Source organism: Anas platyrhynchos, chromosome 29 (genome assembly GCF_047663525.1).
Source record: "Anas platyrhynchos isolate ZD024472 breed Pekin duck chromosome 29, IASCAAS_PekinDuck_T2T, whole genome shotgun sequence".
Taxonomy (NCBI): domain Eukaryota; kingdom Metazoa; phylum Chordata; class Aves; order Anseriformes; family Anatidae; genus Anas; species Anas platyrhynchos.
The window spans coordinates 3,184,462-3,202,889 of NC_092615.1; the positions used below are offsets into that span (position 1 = coordinate 3,184,462).

General features: G+C 67.1%; 3 protein-coding genes and 1 long non-coding RNA gene across 4 annotated transcripts; 2 read left to right on the forward strand and 2 right to left on the reverse strand.

Annotated features, from left to right (window-relative positions):
- Positions 1–68: 68 nt before the first annotated feature.
- MPND (MPN domain containing) lies at positions 69–3,916 on the reverse strand. Its single transcript, XM_072029122.1, is given in 13 exon segments — positions 69–290; positions 456–548; positions 760–849; positions 966–1,036; positions 1,116–1,284; positions 1,396–1,527; positions 1,530–1,619; positions 1,749–1,845; positions 1,988–2,072; positions 2,145–2,310; positions 2,396–2,626; positions 2,706–2,932; positions 3,837–3,916. Coding segments are annotated over 13 exon segments (1,545 nt in total). The 5' UTR covers positions 3,844–3,916; the 3' UTR covers positions 69–203.
- Positions 3,917–6,820: 2,904 nt separating this feature from the next.
- On the forward strand, positions 6,821–10,721 carry STAP2 (signal transducing adaptor family member 2). Its single transcript, XM_072029101.1, has 9 exons — positions 6,821–7,164; positions 7,280–7,351; positions 8,140–8,235; positions 8,499–8,555; positions 8,682–8,794; positions 9,505–9,645; positions 9,761–9,830; positions 10,454–10,562; positions 10,711–10,721. The coding sequence occupies exons 1-9, from the start codon at positions 7,087–7,089 to the stop codon at positions 10,719–10,721; spliced, it is 747 nt and encodes a 248-aa protein (XP_071885202.1). The 5' UTR covers positions 6,821–7,086.
- A 22-nt stretch (positions 10,722–10,743) lies between these two features.
- On the forward strand, positions 10,744–11,712 carry LOC139999735 (uncharacterized). Its single transcript, XR_011805243.1, has 3 exons — positions 10,744–11,057; positions 11,159–11,256; positions 11,496–11,712. It is a non-coding gene; the product is annotated as an uncharacterized lncRNA (long non-coding RNA).
- Positions 11,713–11,826: 114 nt separating this feature from the next.
- On the reverse strand, positions 11,827–17,155 carry FSD1 (fibronectin type III and SPRY domain containing 1). Its single transcript, XM_072029123.1, has 13 exons — positions 17,000–17,155; positions 16,077–16,172; positions 15,854–15,985; positions 15,662–15,763; positions 15,119–15,141; positions 14,779–14,900; positions 13,932–14,141; positions 13,688–13,786; positions 13,372–13,531; positions 13,211–13,290; positions 12,843–13,094; positions 12,351–12,439; positions 11,827–12,243 (listed from the first exon to the last, which is right to left on the reverse strand). The coding sequence occupies exons 1-13, from the start codon at positions 17,009–17,011 to the stop codon at positions 12,136–12,138; spliced, it is 1,485 nt and encodes a 494-aa protein (XP_071885224.1). The 5' UTR covers positions 17,012–17,155; the 3' UTR covers positions 11,827–12,135.
- Between the last annotated feature and the right edge of the window lie 1,273 nt (positions 17,156–18,428).

Consider the following 18,428-nt stretch of genomic DNA (forward strand, 5'->3'; position numbering starts at 1 on the left):
CCCGCCACCGCGCCGGGCCCGGCCGCACAACTCCCCGGGGAGCTGCTCCGGGGCACGGCAGGGACCTGGCACCCCTCTGCCGGGTGCCCGGAGGCAGCGGGCGACACGCGGCGGCCCCGCGGCGCTGCCCTGCGCCCGTTGCCCTTCGCCGAGGGCAGCTCTGGCTGCAGGGAAGGTCTGAGCCGGTCGGGGCTCCCGGCTCCTCAGCCGCTGAGTTTCAGGAGGCTGTAGATCTGCTCCAGGGCGTGGGTGAAGCTCTGGTCTTTTGGGGTGCGGGAGGCCAGGGAGCCCTGGGGAGGAATGACGCCCAGTTTTACTGCATCCACCCAGGCCCCTCTGTTTCCCGTACTTTGCCCGGCACCGGGGCGAAAAACAAAAATAAAAACCAGGGAGGAGCAGGGCGGGTGGAAACCACAGCAATTAATTTCTTTCCCGCCCAGCTCAGGCATCCCCACCTTCAGTTTGTCCAGGTAGGTCTGGTCCTGGCTCCACAGCTCCTGGAACTTCACCAGGTCGGGGGCCCCCTTGTAAAACTCCACCAGCAGCGTCTGGGGCAGGGGAGAGAGGGGCTGCAGGGGACTCTCAGCCCCCTGCCCTGTGGGACCAGCACCCCGGCAGCACAGCGGGGATGGAGAATGGGGATGGGGACGGGTGGCAGGGGCCCAGCCCGGCTCCAGGGGGGTTGGAAGCCGTCCTGGTGGGCGCAGGGGGGAATTTTGGGAGGAGGTGGTGAGCATCCGACCCCCGCTCCGCGCTCACCATCTCCTGCAGGACGTCATTGGTGAGGAAGCCGTCCTGGATGTGGGTCACCTCCACCTCCATGGGGATGCTGTAGTCATTGGGACGTTGCTGGAGGACGGGGACAGCAGCGTCACCCCACCCAGCACAGCACCGGGACCTCCCCCCCGTGTCCCCCCCGAGCTGCACCGCTGCCGCCGTGCCCCGCGGGACCTGGGGCTGCTCACCTCCGGGGGCGGCATCACCCAGAAGGGCGTGATTTTGGACTCCACGCCGGGGTTGCCGTGATAGTACGGCCCTGGGAGGAGAGAGGGGGCTGATATAGGGGAGGGGGCGTGGGGGGCCACAGCTCGGCGGGGGGGGGGCCGCGTGCTTACCGCAGATGAGAGCCAGGCAGGGCTGGAAGCCGTTGCCGCTGCCCTGCAGCTTGAGCTGGTAATTCATCTGCGCGTCGATGTCGTGCAGGGAGGGCAGCGCGGGGCTGAAGGGGTGGCTGTGGTACCAGCCCACCAGCGACAGCCCCTGCAGCAACAGGCTCTGGCAGATCTGGGTGGGGGGGCAAACACCGACGCCGTTGGCAGCCCGGGACCCTCCCTCCAGCCCCCCAGCACCCTCCGGGGTACCCATAGAGGTGGGTATGGGGGGGGACCCTTTTACCTCCTCCTCCACGATGCTCCCGACCTCGGCGTCGCCCAAGCGGCTCCGGCAGGGGAAGGCTCGCAGCACCGTCAGCACTGGGGGGGAGGCACAGGGTGGGTGGCTCTGCCGTGGGGCTGGGGGCTGCCCACCCACCCGCCCCGGCGCCTACGCTGCGTGTTGGTGTCCCACCGGCCCCCCAGGTACCCCACCACTTCGCTCCGCGTCAGGTGGCTGTGGAAATCCTAAAGGGAAAGCCAAAGTCAGCAGCACAAGAAGCGTCCCAAATTGGCACGGGTCACGCTCGTGTCCCCGTCCCCCCCCCCCCCCCAAGTCCCTCCCCACCCACGGGACCCCGCAGGGAGGGGACGCACCAGCAGCAGGAGGACGTTGCTGGAAATGGCCACGTTGAAGGGCTGGAACTTGTTGATGGCAGCGAAGGGCATCACCTCCACCAGGGTCTGGGGGTTCCTGCAAGAGCCGCAGCCCCTGGTGCCACGGGCACCCCGCGGCCCCCCCCCAGCCCTCCCCGCTACCCCAGCAGCTCCCACGGGGCCGGTGGCTGTGTGGGGACACAGCTGGGGCCACCCGTGGGGCTCAAGTTGTGCCCTACCTGCCCGTGTCACGGGTGCCCAGGGTGCAGTAGCGGACGGGCACCTGGGCTTTGTTCTCCGGCTTTTTCCCCGGGGGGGCTTGATCTGCAGAACAGAGCGCCCCGTCACTGCGGCTGGGGGGCTTTGCCCCCCCCAGGGGACCCTGCCCTTCCTCACCCATCCCCGCCTGCTCCGCCAGGCTCCGGCACTGCTGCTTCTTGCTCTTCTCCTCCGGTCTCTTGGTGGCCGTTGGCTCCGGTGCAGGTGCCCGGCCTTCCTTCTCCTTCACCACCGCCGCCTCCTCCTCCTCCTCGGGCAGCTCGTCCTCATCACTGGCCAAGCTCTGCGGGGTTCGGGGAGCAAAGCGTCACCCAGCACCCCACGGGGACCCCCAGGGGGATGGGATTTTTAGGATTGCCCCGACCCACCGCCTCGGCGGCGGGCGCGTTGGGCTGGTGCTTGCGCAGCCAGGCGGCCTTGTACTGGTCCAGCTTCTGGCCCTTGTAGCGCACGGAGGCCCAGCCGCAGCCCGACTTCTTGGCGGGGTTCACCAGGCGCTTGCAGTGGGTGGCCCAGGCGCTGGGCGAGTTGAAGACCTGGCCCGTCTCCTGCCACGTGATGGTGCCGTCCGCACCCAGGTCCCCCACAAACTTCTTGCCCTAAGGGAGCAAAGGGGTGAACGGGGGAGGCCCCGGCCTCGTCCCCAGTCCCCAGTCCCCGTCCCCGTCCCCGTCTCACCAGGTAGTTGATGGAGAGGACGCCGCGGGCCGGCTCCAGGAGCCCATCGCGGAGCAGCATGCGCAGGGTGATGCCGCGGCGGGTCAGCACGGCCCCCCGGGAGCCCCCCGCCGCCTTCGCCCGGCTCTCGGGCTCCGGCTCGGCCTCGGCTTTGTCCAGCCCCGGCTCCAGCTCGTCCTCGTCCTCCTCCAGGCACTCATCTGTGCCAGGGGAGGCGGCCGCCAGCGCTGCGGGGCAACCGCGTGGGGACCCCTCCAGGAACCCTCGGGGGGGGGGCAGCACCCTTGGGTCCCCCCCTTGATGTCCGTGGGTGGGAAAATAGGGAGCGGGGGGACGGTGACACGCAGGGGGATTTGTCACGGTGTCACAGGCACGCTGGGGGTCGTGGAAATGGGGGTGCTGCCAGGCAGGGACATGGGGAGAGGGGACGTGGGGGGGACACGGGGAGCTGGGGATGGGGGAGAAGGGATGGGGGAGAGGAGGACGGCAGGGACTTGGGGTCTGCGGGGCATGGGGACTGTGAGGACATGGGGTCTGTGGGGATATGGGGTCCATGGGGACACGGGGGGCATGGGGACATCATGGGGACATGGGGGGGCATGGGAACATGGGGGCTGCAGGGACATGAGGACTGTGGGGACGTGGGGACCGTGAGGATATGGGGTCTGTGGGGACATGGGGGCTGTGGGGACATGGGGTGTGGGGACATGGGGACATGGGGGCCATGGGGTCTGTAGGGCCATGGGGACAGGCGGATGTGGGGATGTGGGGACATGGGGACAGGGGGTCCGCGGGGACATGGGGACCGTAGGGACATGGGGTCCGCAGAGACGTGGGGGCTATGGGGACACGGGGACCCATCCCGGCGCCCCCCCAGCGCCCACAACACCCGGGGTTGGGGTGGGGGGAGCAGGGGGGGTGCAGGGGGGGGGGGTCGCGCACGGCGTGAACGCGCACGGCCGGGGAGGGGGGGGGGGAGATTGGGGGGGGGCTGCGCCGTGCACGCAGGTGCAGCCGTGCGCGTGCCCGCTGCCCGCCGGGGGCGCGCCCCCCGCGCTCCCCCCCGGGGGTCGGTGGCGGGGAAGGGATGGGGGGGGGTTGTTTGGAGGGGGGGGGGTCGCGGCCCGGTACCTGCCATGCTCCGCGCTCCGGCCTCCCCCCGCCGCCACGTGATGGGGGCGGCCCCGCCCCCGCTGCGGGAACGGCGGGGGGGGGGGGACACCGGGGAGGGGGGGGGGCACCGGGTGGGGAGGGGGGGGCACCGGGTGGGGGGGGGTGGGGGGGGCTGGTGCCGAGCCATGGGGTCAGCACCGCGGGGGGGTCGCCCCGGGGTCGTGCCGGGTGCTGAGCGGTGCTGGCACCGCGCCGGGGCTCCCCCCGACACCCCTGGGGGGGGGGCAAAAAAAAGGGAGAAAAGGGTTATCCGCAGGGCAGCTGGGCTAACCCCGCCACGGGGATGGTCCGTGCAGGGGGGGTCACACTCAGCAATAAAAGGTGGGAAAAGGAGGAAGAGGGGAGGGGGGGGCTCCCGTAGAAGCGTCTGTCCCCCTCCCGGACACCGGCTGCGTGCAATGAGGCCCTGCTGCAAGGACGAGGTCGAGCATCGCTCGTTTGGGGGAAATAGAGAGGAATTTCTTTAATCTGCACTTCCACACAGCCTGTATTTGGTTTTGTTTTGTTTTGTTTTGTTTCCCTTTCCCCTTTCCTTTTTTTTTTTTGTTTGTTTCCTTTAGTTAAATTGTTTAGTTCATGATAATCTTTCCTTAATAATTATTATTTTTTCCCTTTGATTATATTATCCTTATCTCAACCCGTGAGTTCTTTATTTACTTCTCCCCCTCCTCATCTAAGGAGGGGCAGTGAGAGCGGCTGTGCTGTCCGGCTGCCCAGCACAGTAAAACCACCGCAGTCTTTTTTTGGCGCCCAGCGTTGGGTCAAAGGGTTGAGATAACGACGGAATTGATTAAAAGCTTCCAGCTAACGCGCTTACTCACTGCTCACCGTGCTCAGTGTCCTGTTAACACTGCCTTGTTTGTTCATGTGTCGTGCAATCCGTGCCATGTTCTCTGTATCCGATCCGAGGATGTGCTTCAATCTGTGCTCGTTTTTCTGAATTTTCTGTGCTGCCAGACACCGGCCTTGAGTTTAATCTGGCATTCAGGCTCCGTGCTGTTATCATTTGGGTCTCATGGAAACTATCTTTTAGGGAATATCCAGAACTCCACTGCCTTCCTTTCCCCGTCTGGATGTCAGTTTGTGAATGATATCAGGAATGGTGCCTCCTCCTTCTTTCACAGTGGGCTAATTACAACAGATTTTGAGTATTTTGAACATCCACGTGTAAGCCATATATTGCTATTTCTAATTCTGAATAACGGGTTTCCTCTTCTCCCTAAGATTAATCAATTGTTTAGAAAGCTTACCCGGGAATCTGTCTCGAAACGGTCTGGTGGCGGGTGGCAAGGTGTGTGGGAGGATGTGGGCAGGTGCCTGACACAGGTGTCTCCTCCAGTAGTTTTGAACTTCACCCCTGAACAAGTGCAAAATCCTAAAAACACGATAGAATGATTGAGTTGTATGCCCTGGCCCTGATAATGCTGGAGAAGGACAGCTTGCAGCATTGTGCCGGGGCCTGGCTTACTCCTATCAAACATCGCTTAACATCACCCAGCACCCTGAAGAGAGGGAGGAAGTTTCGGAGATGGATGACCGGGTGGAAAACCTGGCTGTAAAGGTACGTCCTGTGGATGCCCTCATGCCCAGGAGTTGTGCTCCTGAAGAACATCAGGACAACAAAGTGGGTTGAGATTCGAAAATTGAAGTGGCTCAGGTGGACCTGGACGTGAGGGTGGGCTGTTTGGGACTCGATGGGCCCACAAAACATCAGGACATCTGGGGAGGGATGCCACATCCAGACAGGCTCGTGATCGAGGGGTGGGCCTGGCCATGGAGGGTACCCATCAGTGTGAGGCCTGTGCTGCAAGCAAGAGGGCCGTGAGGGTAAAATCTCCCCGGAACAGGGGGAGGTGGACGAGGTTTCAATGTGGTGAGGCCTGGTAAATTGACTACATCGGATGTAGGCCGTGTGGGGTGATCCTGCCTCGGGAAAAGGCAAACCCACTCGTGGGATTGTCTTCGCCCAAGGATCAGGGTATACCTGGTGGGTCATGCAAAATAACGGGGATATGAAGTGTGTGCCTCAAGGAGACTTAACCTTGAGAGAAAACTAATCCATAATCTAAGTTATATGTGGTAGGAAGATGCTGTAGGATCAACGACAGGTCACTTCGCAAGGAGCCGGGCAGTGCAACAAGGACTTGAGCTGAGCTGGTGCTGGCGTCCAGACATTAATCCTATTAATCTGTTAAAGGACGAGGAATAACGGTGGTGAGAATACTTAATGTTAAAGCATGGGGGACCTGAGAGTGACACAATAAGGTTATGGAATAAGGGGTGGAGGTTGTACGGGGTCTGGCTGGGGTGGTAACGTTCCCTGCAGCCCACCCAGTGCTGTGCTCAGCACCTGGAGCTAGCACAGCATTGGGATCACCCCGGGGTCGTGCCGGGTGCTGAGCGGTGCTGGAACCGCACCGGGGCTCCCCCCAACCCTCCTGGGGGGGGGCAAAAAAAAGGGAGAAAAGGGATATCCGCAGGGCAGTTGGGCTAACCCAGCCACGGGGATGGTCCGTGCCGCGGGGGGGTCACACTCAGCAATAAAAGGTGGGAAAAGGAGGAAAAGGGGAGGGGGGGGCTCCCGTAGAAGCGTCTGTCCCCCTCCCGGACACCGGCTGCGTGCAATGAGGCCCTGCTGCAAGGACGAGGTCGAGCATCGCTCGTTTGGGGGAAATAGAGAGGAATTTCTTTAATCTGCACTTCCACACAGCCTGTATTGTTGTTTTGTTTTGTTTCCTTTCGTTTTGTTTTGTTTTCCTTTTCCCTTTTCCCCTTTCCTTTCTTTTTTTTTCTTTTTTTTTTTTTTTTTTTTTTGTTTCCTTTAGTTAAATTGTTTAGTTCATGATAATCTTTCCTTAATCATTATTATTTTTTCCCTTTAATTATATTATCCTTATCTCAACCCGTGAGTTGTTCTTCATTTACCCCCTCCTCACCTAAGGAGGGGCGGTGAGAGCGGCTGTGCTGTTCAGCTGCCCAGCACGGTGACACCGGGGGAGCCCCGGTGGCGGGGGGGGACACCGGGAGATCCCCGGCTGTAGGGCGGGGGGGGCACCGGGAATCCCGGTGCCCACGGGCACGTCCCCACGGGCACCCCCCCACCCCGTGCCCTTCGCCCCTTGTCCGGGAAACGGGGGCGGGCCCCGAGCCCGCTCCTTGAATAAGTCCCGGCCCCTCCCGGTCCCGGTGGCACCGGCGGCTCCCGGGCATGGCGCCCCCCCCCAAGCGGGCCGGGACCCGGCACTACTACGAGGGCTTCGTGCAGAAGCGGGGACCGCGGGACAAGGTGGGCTGGCACCTCCTCAGAGCCCCCCCAAACCCTCCATCAACGGGACAACCCCCCCCCCGGTACCGGGATCCCCCCCCCCCCCGGTGCTGAGGGGTCCCCTCCGTCCCCCCAGGCTTACCGGAGGGTCTGGGCAGGGCTGCGGGGGCCGCTGCTCGCCTTCTATGCGGAGCCCCGGGACCGCCAGGTACGGGCAGGACCCTCGGGGGGGCCCGGGGGGGGCCCACACCCCCCCAGTGGGACCTCAACTGGGACCCGGCTGGGAGCTGGGGGGTGGGTGTGTGGGGATGGGGGGGGATAACAGCAGGTTGGGACCCCCAAGGGGGCACCCCCGGGCTGGGAAGAGTGGGGTTGGGAACCCAGGGGGGGTGCTTTTTTTTGGGGGGGGGGGCACACCAAGATGGGGCCCCCAAGGGGGCACCCCCAGGCTGGGAGAGGTGGGATTGGGACCCCAGGGGGGTGCTTGGGGGGGGGGACACCAATCCGGGACCCCCAAGGGGGCCCCCCCGGGCTGGGACCCACAGTAGGAGAACCTTAGGGTGGGAGCAGGTGGGTGCCCTAGGCTGGGACCTGAGACTTCTGTGCCCCCCCCTCACAAAGGGTGGGACCCCCCCCAGGTCTAGGACTTGGTGGGACCACCCCAGGACTGGGACCTCTCTCTTGGGACCCCTGAGCTCCCCGAGGTGGATGTGGAGCTGGGACCCCCCCCAGGATTGGGACTCCTCAGGATTGGGACCCCCCCAGGATTGGGACCCCCAAGGTGGCACCACTGGGCTGGGACCCCCCCCGGGCTGGGACCCCCCCCATTCTGGGTCCCCCAAACCGGGACCTTTTAGGGGGGGGTATGGGGTGAGATTTCCCCCTGCTAGGACGCTCCCCATGGGAGTGAGGAGGAGGGGAGCCTGTTTTGGGGCAGGCTGAGGGCTGCCCCCCCCCATGTCCGTGGGGGGGGGCCCACGGCTCGGCTGCCCCCAGCCCCTGGAGGCTCTGGACCTGAGCGAGGTGGTGGCGGTGCGGTCCGAGGGGGGGGCCCTCGTCATCTACATGCGGGACCAGAATGTGAAGCTGAAGGTGAGGGGCACCCCATGGGGCTGGGGGGGGCACTGGAGATGCTGGGGGGGTGGGGCTGGGGGGACCCAGGGTCCTCAGTGGGGTTTGGGGGGCAGAGGAGGGCATGGAAGGGAACCTGCAGGTGCTGGGGGGGGGGGTACAGGGGCAGGGTTTGGGGTCACAGCGGGGTGTAGAGGCTTGGGGGGGGGCAAGGGATGGGGTTAGGGGGCTTGGGGGGGGGTGCAGGCTGCCTTCAACCCCCCCACCCCCCCGGTCCCTCGCAGACAGAGAGCGTGGAGGCGCTGGAGGTGTGGCGGGGATTCATCCTGACCATGGCCCAGGTGGGTGCGGGGGGCCGAGCTGCCCCTGGGTGGGGGCCGTGGTGGTGGCCCCATGGTGGCGGTGGTGGCCCGGGGTCCCCGCGGTGGTGGCCCTGCCGTGCCCGGTGCCCTGCGTGCCCCCTGCAGATGGAGGTGCCCCCGGACCTGGTGCTGCTGCCCGGCCACAGGTTCCTGCTGCAGGAGGCCCTGCGCGAGGAGCAGCAGCGCCGCAAACGCCCCAGGGAGCCGCTGGTCCTGCAGTGAGTTATGGGGCCGGGGGCCGGGGGCCGGGGGGGGTCTCCGTGCTCACCGGGCTGAGATGGGGACGGTGGCTGGGGATGGCTTGGGGGGACACGACGTGGCTTAGGGTGGCCCAGCACAGCTTGGGGTGACATGACACGGCTCGGGGGGACAGGGTATGGCTTGAAGGGCCTGGCCTGGCGTGGGGTGACACAATATGGCTCGGGGTGACACTGTATGGCTCGGGGTGACACGACATGGCTTGGGGTGGTCCAGCCCAGCTCAAGGTGACACGACATGGCTCAGGGTGACATGACGCAGCTCGGGGTGACCCAAAACGGCTTGGGGGGCCTGGCCTGGCTTGGGGTGTCAGAGCACAGCTCGGGGTGACACAAACACGGCTCAGGGTGACATGATGTGGCTCAGGGTGGCCCAACACGGCTCAGGGTGACACGACATGGCTTGGGGTGGCCTGACATGGCTCAGGGTGACATGACACAGCTCGGGGTGACACGATGTGGCTTGGGGTGACACAACGTGGCTCGGGGTGGTCCAGCCCAGCTCAGGGTGACATGACATGGCTTGGAGGGCCTGGCCTGGCTCGGGGTGACATGATGTGGCTCAGGGTGGCCCAACACGGCTCAGGGTGACACGACATGGCTTGGGGTGGCCTGGCACAGCTTGGAGTGGCCTGACATGGCTCGGGGTGACACATTCCACTTGCCCCCAGGTCTCCCAGCTGCTTCTACAACGTGTCGCGGGGGGAGGCCGAGCAGCTGCTGGAGCGCAGCGGGGGCAGCGGCAACATGGTGCTGCGGCCGGGGGGGCACGGCCACGGCATCTCCGTCACCACGCGCCAGATGCTGAACGGGTGAGCGGGGCCCTGCGGGGACGGGGACGGGGCTGGACGGCACCGGAGGGCAGCTCCTAATCCTGGGGGGGGTCTCCTGATGCCCACTGATGCCATCACCCCCCCGCCTTGGCAGCACGGCGCTGATCAGGCACTACAAGGTGATCGACACGGGCCAGGGGTACTGCATCAGCGTGGACGTGCCGGTGAGTGACGTGGAGCAGGGCCGGGACGGCCCCGGGGACAAGGGACCCCCGAGCTGCACCCCTGGGATGGGACCTGCAAGGGATGGGACCCTCCCTTCCCATGCCAGGCTGTGGTTCAAGGGATTGGGATTCCCCCAAAAGCTAGGGCACTTGGAGGCTGGGACCCCCCAAGGGATTGGAACCCCCCAGGGGGCTGGGACCTAAGGGATTAGACCCCAAAAGGATCAGGACCCAAGGGGTTGGGACCCCCCCCAGGGGGCTGGGACCTAAGGGATTGAACCCCCAAGAGACTGGGACCCCCAAGGGGCCCAGGGGTTGGGACCCCCAGGAGCTAGGACACTTGGGTGCTGGGACCCCCCAAGGGATTGGGACCCCCCCCCCAGGGGGCTGGGACCTAAGGGATTGGACCCCCAAGGGGTTGGGACCCCCAAGGGGTCGGGACCCAAGGAACCAGGACCCCTGAGGGGCTGAACTCCCCCCCCAAGGACCCGGCACCTCCTCAGCACCCCCCAGGGCAGGGTCCCCATGGGGTCTGGGAGATGTGGGGCTGTGGGTATGGAGCAGGGGGGCTGTGGGGGCACCCGTGGTGATCCCTACGTGCCCTATGTGCTCCCCCCCCCCAGCACTGCTGCTCCTCGCTGGCCGAGGTGGTGCAGTACTTCGTGGAGAAGAGCAAGGGCACCCTGCGGCCCCTGAACTCCGAGTACAAACCAGAAGCTGGGTGGGCATCCAGCGGGACAGGGTGCACGGTGGGGGGGGGATTTAGGATTGGGGGGGCGCTGGGGCGGTTATGGGCGATGGGGGTGTGGAAGGTTGGCGGTGGAGGGGTTCGAGGGGGTCTTTGGGGCAGCCAGGGGGTTGCTGGGGGGTTGGACGGCAGCTTTGGGGTGACTGGGGGGGGCAGGATGGTGGTTGTGGGGTCAGTAATTGGGGTGTTGCAGGACTGGAGGGGGGGGGGGCAGGGATTTTGGGATGCTGCAGGTGGGCATGGGAGGGCCGGGTGGGTTGGGGAGGGGGCGCCGGGGCCACACGGAGGGTTGGTGACAGCCCATCCCGCTCCAGAGTTTGTGGAAATGGACAGGGAGAACGGCGAGACGCTGCAGGGGGTGTACGAGGCCCCCCTCGACTCCCTCGACCCCCAGACTCCCCCCCCGGCCCTACCCCCCAAGCCCCAAGCATACGTCCCACCCGGCCACGGGCCCCAAGCCCCACATCGCCCCGAGAAAGGTGAGTCCGGGAACAGGGGGGAAACCGAGGCAAGGAGGGGGGGCAGAGCCCCCCACGGGGGTGGGGGCACCCCCCTGCCACCCCCCCATCCTTTTTTGCAGGTGCTGCCCCCCCCTTAGGACGCCGTCCGGTCCCCAACCCCGTACCCTCCCCCGCCCTCGCCCTCGCCCTTGCCCTCGCCCCTGGCCGCCGTCCCCAGGTAATGGGGGGGGGGGGTCCAGGTCCCACAGGGGACTTGGGGGGGTTTGGAGGGGGGGCGTTGGGGGGGCACCCAAATTCTGGGACCTGTCCCTGTGGGGCAGGGGCTGGAGCAGAGCCGTGCTTTGGGGTTCAGGTGCCTGCAGGAGCTTGGGGAGGTTTGGGGGGGGGGGTGAAGGTTCCCCCACCTCGCTGCCCCCCCCCCAGCTCACTGTCCCCCCCCCCCCCCCCATTTTGCAGAGATTACAGAGGAGCTCCAGGAGAAGCTGAGGGAGCGGCGAGCTCGCACGGACAGCTGATGGGTGGTGGTGGGGAGGGGGGGGGTCCGGCACCCACCCCCCCATTCCTGCCTAGCCTTGGACCCCCCACCAGGCAAAAGTCCCCCCCGGGGGGGGCACAGCCCCAGCAGCATCACCAATAAACCATCCCCATCCCACCCACCTTGGCTGCCCCCTCCTCATTCCTTGGTGACCCCCCCCCAAACCCCTTTTCCCCCATGGTGGGGTGGGGGTGGCAGCAGGGCCCCCCCCCCCGCACCCTCCCAACCCCAGGCAGGGCACTGGGGCCGTTTACACCTCGATCCTGATTTATTAGGCAGAAGCAGCTGTCTGTGGTGAGGGGGGGGGTGACGAGCCCAGCCTGGGTGCTGCATTTTGGGAGGGGGGCACACAGCGGCGGGGGGGGTCCTGGCAGCCCCGCGGGTGCCACTGCCCCCCCCACCCAGCCTGGCGTCCCCTGGGGAGGGTCCCGGGGGGGCTGGCACAGCCCCAGCAGCGCGGCGAGGGCGGTGAGTGAGGGGGGTGGGGGCTCGGGGTATGTATGGGGGGGTCAGGGTACATTCGGTGCTCTGCCTGGGGGGCGCCTATGGGGGGGGGGGGCGTTAGGGCAGGCTGGAGCTGCTGCTGGCCGTGCTGTTGCGTTTCTGGAGGCATTTCACAGCGCTGGGCACCTGCAGCCCCACGGTGACGTGGAAGCTGCCACACCACACCTGTGGGTACGGGGACACGGGTGGGCATTGGGGGGCACGGGGGGGGCACGGCCGGGACCTCTAGGGGCTGCCCGGCCCCCCCTTCGTGTGCCCACCCAGCCCCTTACCATGAAGGCGGGCAGCACCGGCTGCGTGAACCTGGCCTTGAAGGTGTGCAGCAGCTGCTTGGTCCTGGCGTTGTAGAAGGACAGGAACCCTGCGGGAACACGGGGGGGGGTACAGGGAGGGGACAGGAGCCCCCCCCCAGCCTCCCTGGGCAGCCTGTCCCAGCGCTCCGGCACCCTCCCCGGGAAGAAGTTCTTTGGCGTGTTGGTGCGGAACTGCCTGGGCTCCATTTGGTGGCCACTGCCCCTTGTCCTGTCCCCACAGAGCCCTGAGAAGAGGTTGGCCATGTCCCTCTGTCTGCCACCCCTCAGCTCTTCCCAGACACTGCTCAGATCCCCTCTCAGCCTCTCTCAGCTTCTCCTCCCAGGGGAGATGCTCCAGGCCCCGGCTCCTCTCTGTGGCCTCCGCTGGGCTCTCTCCAGGAGCTCCCTGCCCTTTTTGTCCAGCCCCCAGACCCCCCCATCCCATCGGATCCCCGTGGGTCCTGCTCCCACCTTCATGGAAGTTGCAGTAGACGCCGATGCAGTCGGGCACGGGCACGTCCAGCACCTTGGCCTTGTTGGCGTGCTTGGCGCTGAAGCTGACCTGCAGCCAGTTGTTGAGGTGGAGGCACCACGAGGCCGAGGTCTTGCCCAGCTGGTCGAATTTGCCGAGGCTGCGATACGCCACCCCCACGCCGAAAGCCTTGCTGTCCCGGTCGTATTTCACCTCCCAGTAGTGGTCGTCCCCGTCGATCAGCGTGTCACCTGCAGGCACGGGGCACTGCCACCTCCCTGCCCATGGGCAGGGGCTGCCACCCACACGGGGAGCCCCCTCCTGCCCCCCAGGGTGCCCCGTGCCCACCCTCTCGCCCCCGGCTCACCCAGCACCGTGTAGGACTCGGCGGTGAAGCGGTCTCGGCCCCCACGCCCTGAGGACATCCTCTTGGGGGACTGCACCACCCTAAGGCAGACGGCAAGGAGAGGGTTGGTGCTGCTCCAAGGGGGGGTGCTGGGGGTGTCAGGGGGGGCTGGTTGGGGTTACCTGGCAGGAGAGTTGGCGGGCGAGGCCGTCCTGCCCTTGCCGTCCTTCTCGCGTGCCTTGACGTCCTGCACCTTGCCACCCGTGGCGTCCCACTCCACGCTGAGCTCCTCCACCCGCAGGTTCTGGTGGCACGTGCTGGCGTCCAGCTTGAAGGTGAATGCTGGGGACGGCCACCGTCAGCGTGGCCCCAAAAAGCCCTCCTGCCTGGCCCCGGGGTGGGGGCTCAGAGCCCGGCACGATGGGGCAGAGGCAGCGCTGGGGGGCACGGAGGAGCGGGGGCACCAAGAGGTGCTCGGTGCCCCCACCCGGCACCCACCTCTCGTCTCCAAAGTGACCGGCTCCGAGAACTCGCCCGCCACGGCCTTGTTGCACGCCCGCACACGGAAATTCATGTACTTCATGTCAAACTTCAGCCCTGCGGGCACGGCGGGGTCACAAATGGGGCACGGCGAGGGGTGACACCACGACCCCATCCTCAGCACCACCACCCAAACCTTTGGGCCAGCCCCAGCAGCCACCCTAAGATGCCTTCGGGGCTGGACCCGGCCCCGTGCCCTCACCGGCCAGGGTGTACTCGGTGCCCTTGATGCCCTCCACCACCATCCAGGGCTGGTCCTCCTTGGCGCGGGGCGGCCCCTCGAAGTTGGTCCTGCGGTACTCCAGCACGTAGTGGTCGATCTTGCTGTCCTCATCGGGCATCCTCCAGGCCAGCGTCACGCAGTTGTCGGCCACCAGCGACTCGGCCAGGTCGATTTCGGGGGTGCTGGGCACTGCCCACGGGAGCAGCCGTGCCAGTTCCCCCCAGTGCAGCCGGGCTGGCCCCGGCACCACCGGCACCGCACCCGCGGGGCACCCGGCCAGGGCACCCCAAAGCCCCCCCGCAGGGCACGTATGGGGGGGCTGGCACCCGCCAGGTCCCTGGGAAAGCGCCCCGAGCCCTGTAAGCGCTGAGTCTGGGGATTCCCAGGCACAGCACCTACACAGATCCTATGGGAACGGCACCCTGAGGACCCCCCAGCACAGCACCCCGGAGACCCCAAGCGATGCACCCCGAGCCCCAAACAGCACCCAAAGGTGCAGCATCCGAAGCTCCCTCCCAAGCCCTCCTTCCCTAGCACTTTCTCACCTCGCTGGCTGGGTCACCCCCTGCTCCCCAACCTCTCCCCCTGCCCCCCTGCACCCCAAAGCCCCTAATACACCCGCTCCCCCATCCTGGCCCCCATTTGTCCCCCGGCCAGCCTGGCACAGCCCTCGGTGCCCCGTACACCCTGGCACTGCCCTCGCCTCGTCCCATCTGTGCGCCGGGAGGAAAATAACCCGAGCTGGCTGCCTGCCCTGCCCTGCCCTGCGTCCCCGCAGCCCCAGCACCTCCCTCGTGGCCCCGCACCCGCCGCCGGCGGGCGATACCTGGCAGGAAGGCGAGGGCCTGGAGCAGGCGGCGCTCCTGGGCAAAATCCACCATCAGATGGCTCATGTTGTCGCTCACCTTGGCCTTGAGCGAGAGGCGGAAGGCGGGGGCCATGGTCACGCTGCACAAGGACACGGGGACGCGGGGGGGTCAGCAGGGCTGGGAGCAGGGCAAAACCCCAACCCCGAGCGGCCACCCCGACCCTGCGCGTCTGCGGGGAGAGGGGAGGGTGTGGAGGGGGGTGTCCCCGGGACCACCCCCCCAGCGTTTGGGGCGAGGTGGGGGGGTGACACCGACGTTAGGGGTTAGTGGGGTGTGGGGCTGCGGGGGGGACCGTACCTATCCTTGATCTGTTTGGCAGCCTTGAGAGCGCAGAGGGAAAGAGGAGGGAAAAAAAGAAGAGCAGGATGAGACAGCAGCGCCAGGAGCCGGACGGCAGCAGCGCGGCACCGCACGGCGTCCCCGCACGGCACCCCCACGGCAGTGTCCCCCCCCATGGCACAGCGTCCCCATGGCCTGGCACAGCGCTCCTGCACCCCGCTGGCTCAGCAGAAAGGAGGCAAAAAGCAGCGCCCCTGGCTCTGGGCACGGGGACCCAAGGGACACAGGGGACCCAAGGGACACAGGGGACCCAAGGGACACAGGGACGCAGCACCCCGCTCCCCTGGTCCCTTCTGGGTGCCTGGCCCTACCCTAACCCTGCAGCGGGCGCAGCCAGCGCAGCGTCATCGCAGTGCCCAGCGCAGAAAAAGGAGAAAAACGTGCCCAAAAGCGCAGGCAGAGGTGGTGGTGGTGGGGGGGGACACGGGGCAGCCCCTGTCCCCCCCCGGGGACAGCCGGGTGGGGACAGAGCCCAGCACCCGTGGGTGCCGAGGGGCTCACCTCGATGAAGTCGTGGTTGTTGGCGGTCTGCAGGGTCTGGTTGGCCGTCTCCAGCAGCTCCTCCGAGCTCTCCAGCGCCTTGGCACAAGCCGCCAGCTGCGTCTGCGGGGGACAGGGGGGCAGCGGGGTGACGGGGAGACCCCCCCTTTGTGTGTGCGTGTTGGGGGGGGGGGGGACGACACGGGGGCTCACCTGCAGCTCGTAGGTGCGGCTGGCGCGCTCCTGCTTGATTTTGGTCACCATGCCGTCCTTCAGCTCGTCCAGCAGCACGTACAGGGACTGGAACTCGCCCTCCAGGTCCTCCTGCACCCGCGCCGTGTTGTCCTGGGGGCAGCACCAAGAGGGGGGGGTCACCGGGAGCACCCCCACAACCCCCCTGGACCCCCCGCGGGGGCAGGAGGAGCGCCGTGGGTACCTCCACGTTCTGCAGCATCTGCTTGAGGGAGTAGATGAAGTTCTGGATCTCCTCATTCTTCACGGCCAGCGTGGTGATGATCTTCCGCAGCGCCTCCTGCCCCCCCGCCGGCACCGTCAGCGCCCGGACCCCCCCCAACCCCCCATTTTGGGGCTGTGTTGTGGTGTGTGTGTGTGTGTGCCCCCCCCTCAGTGCGGGTGCCCTGTGGGCATGGCGGAGCCCACCGTGACTTGGCGAGAGTGAGCACGGGGTGAGTGTGAGAGCACGGGGGCTCGGGGGGGCCCCAGGCCATCCCCAGGCCCAGCCCGGGGGGGCAGCCCCCAGCAGCCGTCTGCATCCTCCTCCCTCTCCCCTGTCCTCCCTCTCCCCTTACCCCTCGTCCCTCTCCTCCCTCTCCCCATCTCCTCTCCTCTGGCCCTCCCTCCCCCCTTTCCCTCTTCCTCCATCCCTCCATCTTTCCTTCCTCCCTCCCTCCTTCTCCTCTTCCTCCTCCTTCCTTCCTCCATCTCTCCATCCCTCTCTTCCTCCCTCCTCCCTCCATCACTCTTCCTCCATCCTTCATCCCTCCTTCCTCCCTCTCTCCTCCTCTCCCTCCATCCCCCTTCCCCATCCCTCTCCCCCCCCCCCCTCCCCTCCCCTCCCTTCCTCCCTCCCCTCCCTCCCCCCTCCTCTTCCTCCACCTCTCCCTCCTCCATCCCTCCCCTCCCTCCTTCCTCCCTCTCTCCTCCTCTTCCTCCATCCCCAAATCCTCCCTCCCTCCATATCCCCTTCCCCCCTCCTCCCCCCCCCTCCCCTTTCCATCCCTCCCCCCCTCCTCCATCCCCCCCATCCCCTCCCCATCCCCCCTCCTCCACCTCTCCCCCCCTCCATCCCCTCTGCCCCCCCCTTTCCCATCTCCCCCCCTCCTCCCCCCCCCCCGTTACCTGCTCTCCCATCCCGGGCCGCCCCCGCCGCTCGGCGCCGCCGCCGCCAACAAAGGGGGAGCGGAGCCCCCCGGCCCGGCCCCGCCCGCGGGGCACGACGGGAGCCGTAGTCCGGGGGGGCCGCGGGGCGTGCTGGGAAATGTAGTCCGGGGGGGGGCTTTTTTATTTGGGGGGGGGGGAACCGCTGTAATGACCCCCCCACAGCCTCCTCGCCCCCCCCTTGGTGTCTCCGAGCCTCCAGACGGGGGGTCAAGCAGGGGTGCCGGGATGGGAGACCCCCGGGGGTCTGCTCTGTGCTGGGAGGGGCACTGAGACCCCCAAAAGGCTGAGACCCCCCCCAAAAGCAGCCCCCCCCTCCCAGGGCAAGAGGGGGTCCTGAGCCCCCCCCAGCAGGGCCCACTGACACCCCTGGGTGGCCCAAGGGTTCTCTGCCCCCCTAGAGCCAGCGTTGGGACCCCCCCAGGAAAATGGGGACCCCCCTGGGGGAGGGCAGCCCCCCCCAAAAGCCGTCCCAAGCCGGCACCCTGAGCTCCTTGGGGCAAACGGGGGGGGGGGATTGGGGCCCATGAGACCCCCCCCACCCCATAGTCTGGGCACCCCCCAGGCAGGGGGACCCCCAGGAAGGGGCTGAGGAACTCAGGACGCGGGTGCCCAGGGTGGGGGGGGGGACAGAGGGGGTCCCCCAGCCAGGGGGGGGACACACACGACAGGAGAGCAGCACACACTGGGGTTGGGGCATTCTCCCAGTATGAGCCCCCCCAGCCTCCCACTTCTCCCAGTGACTCCACGTTGCCCCCCACAGCCCCCAGCTCTGGGGCAGGCCGTGCCCCCCCCACTGGGAGGGATGTGGGGGGGTTAAACAGGGTCCCCGGGTGGCACGTCCCCAAATGTGGGTCTGGGGGGGGGTGACCCCGGCCCCCAGGTGCCAGGTGCTGCCCCCGGGCCTGGTTCCTGCCCCCTCCCGTCCCCGTCCCGTGGCGGTGGCAGGAAGCCGTGGCGTCACGGCGGGGCGATGGCAGGCCGGGACACCTCGGGACAGCCCCACGGCGGTGACAGGGACCCTGTGGGGACATTGGCGGCTCCTCAGAGCCCCTCAGAGCCCCTCAGAGCCCCCCGGGGCGGCCTGGCACCAGTATGGGGATGTGGGGGCTTGGGTCTTCGTCCCCTCCTCAGCGGTGAGTGGTGGGGACATGGCAGGGGGGGACGGGGACAGAGGGGACGGTGTTTGGGTCCCTCTGGCTTGGGGTGGGGGGCACTGAGGGTTGTGGGGCTCGGGCCGGGCCCTGGGTGACAGCTGGGGACATGGGGGGACAGGGGGGGACAGGGGGGGATGCTAGGGACATCTAGGGGGAAGCGGGTGGGTTTGGGGCACCGACGTGGGGACACGGTGGGGAGGGCCAGGGGTGGGCGACACGGCTGTGCTGGGGGA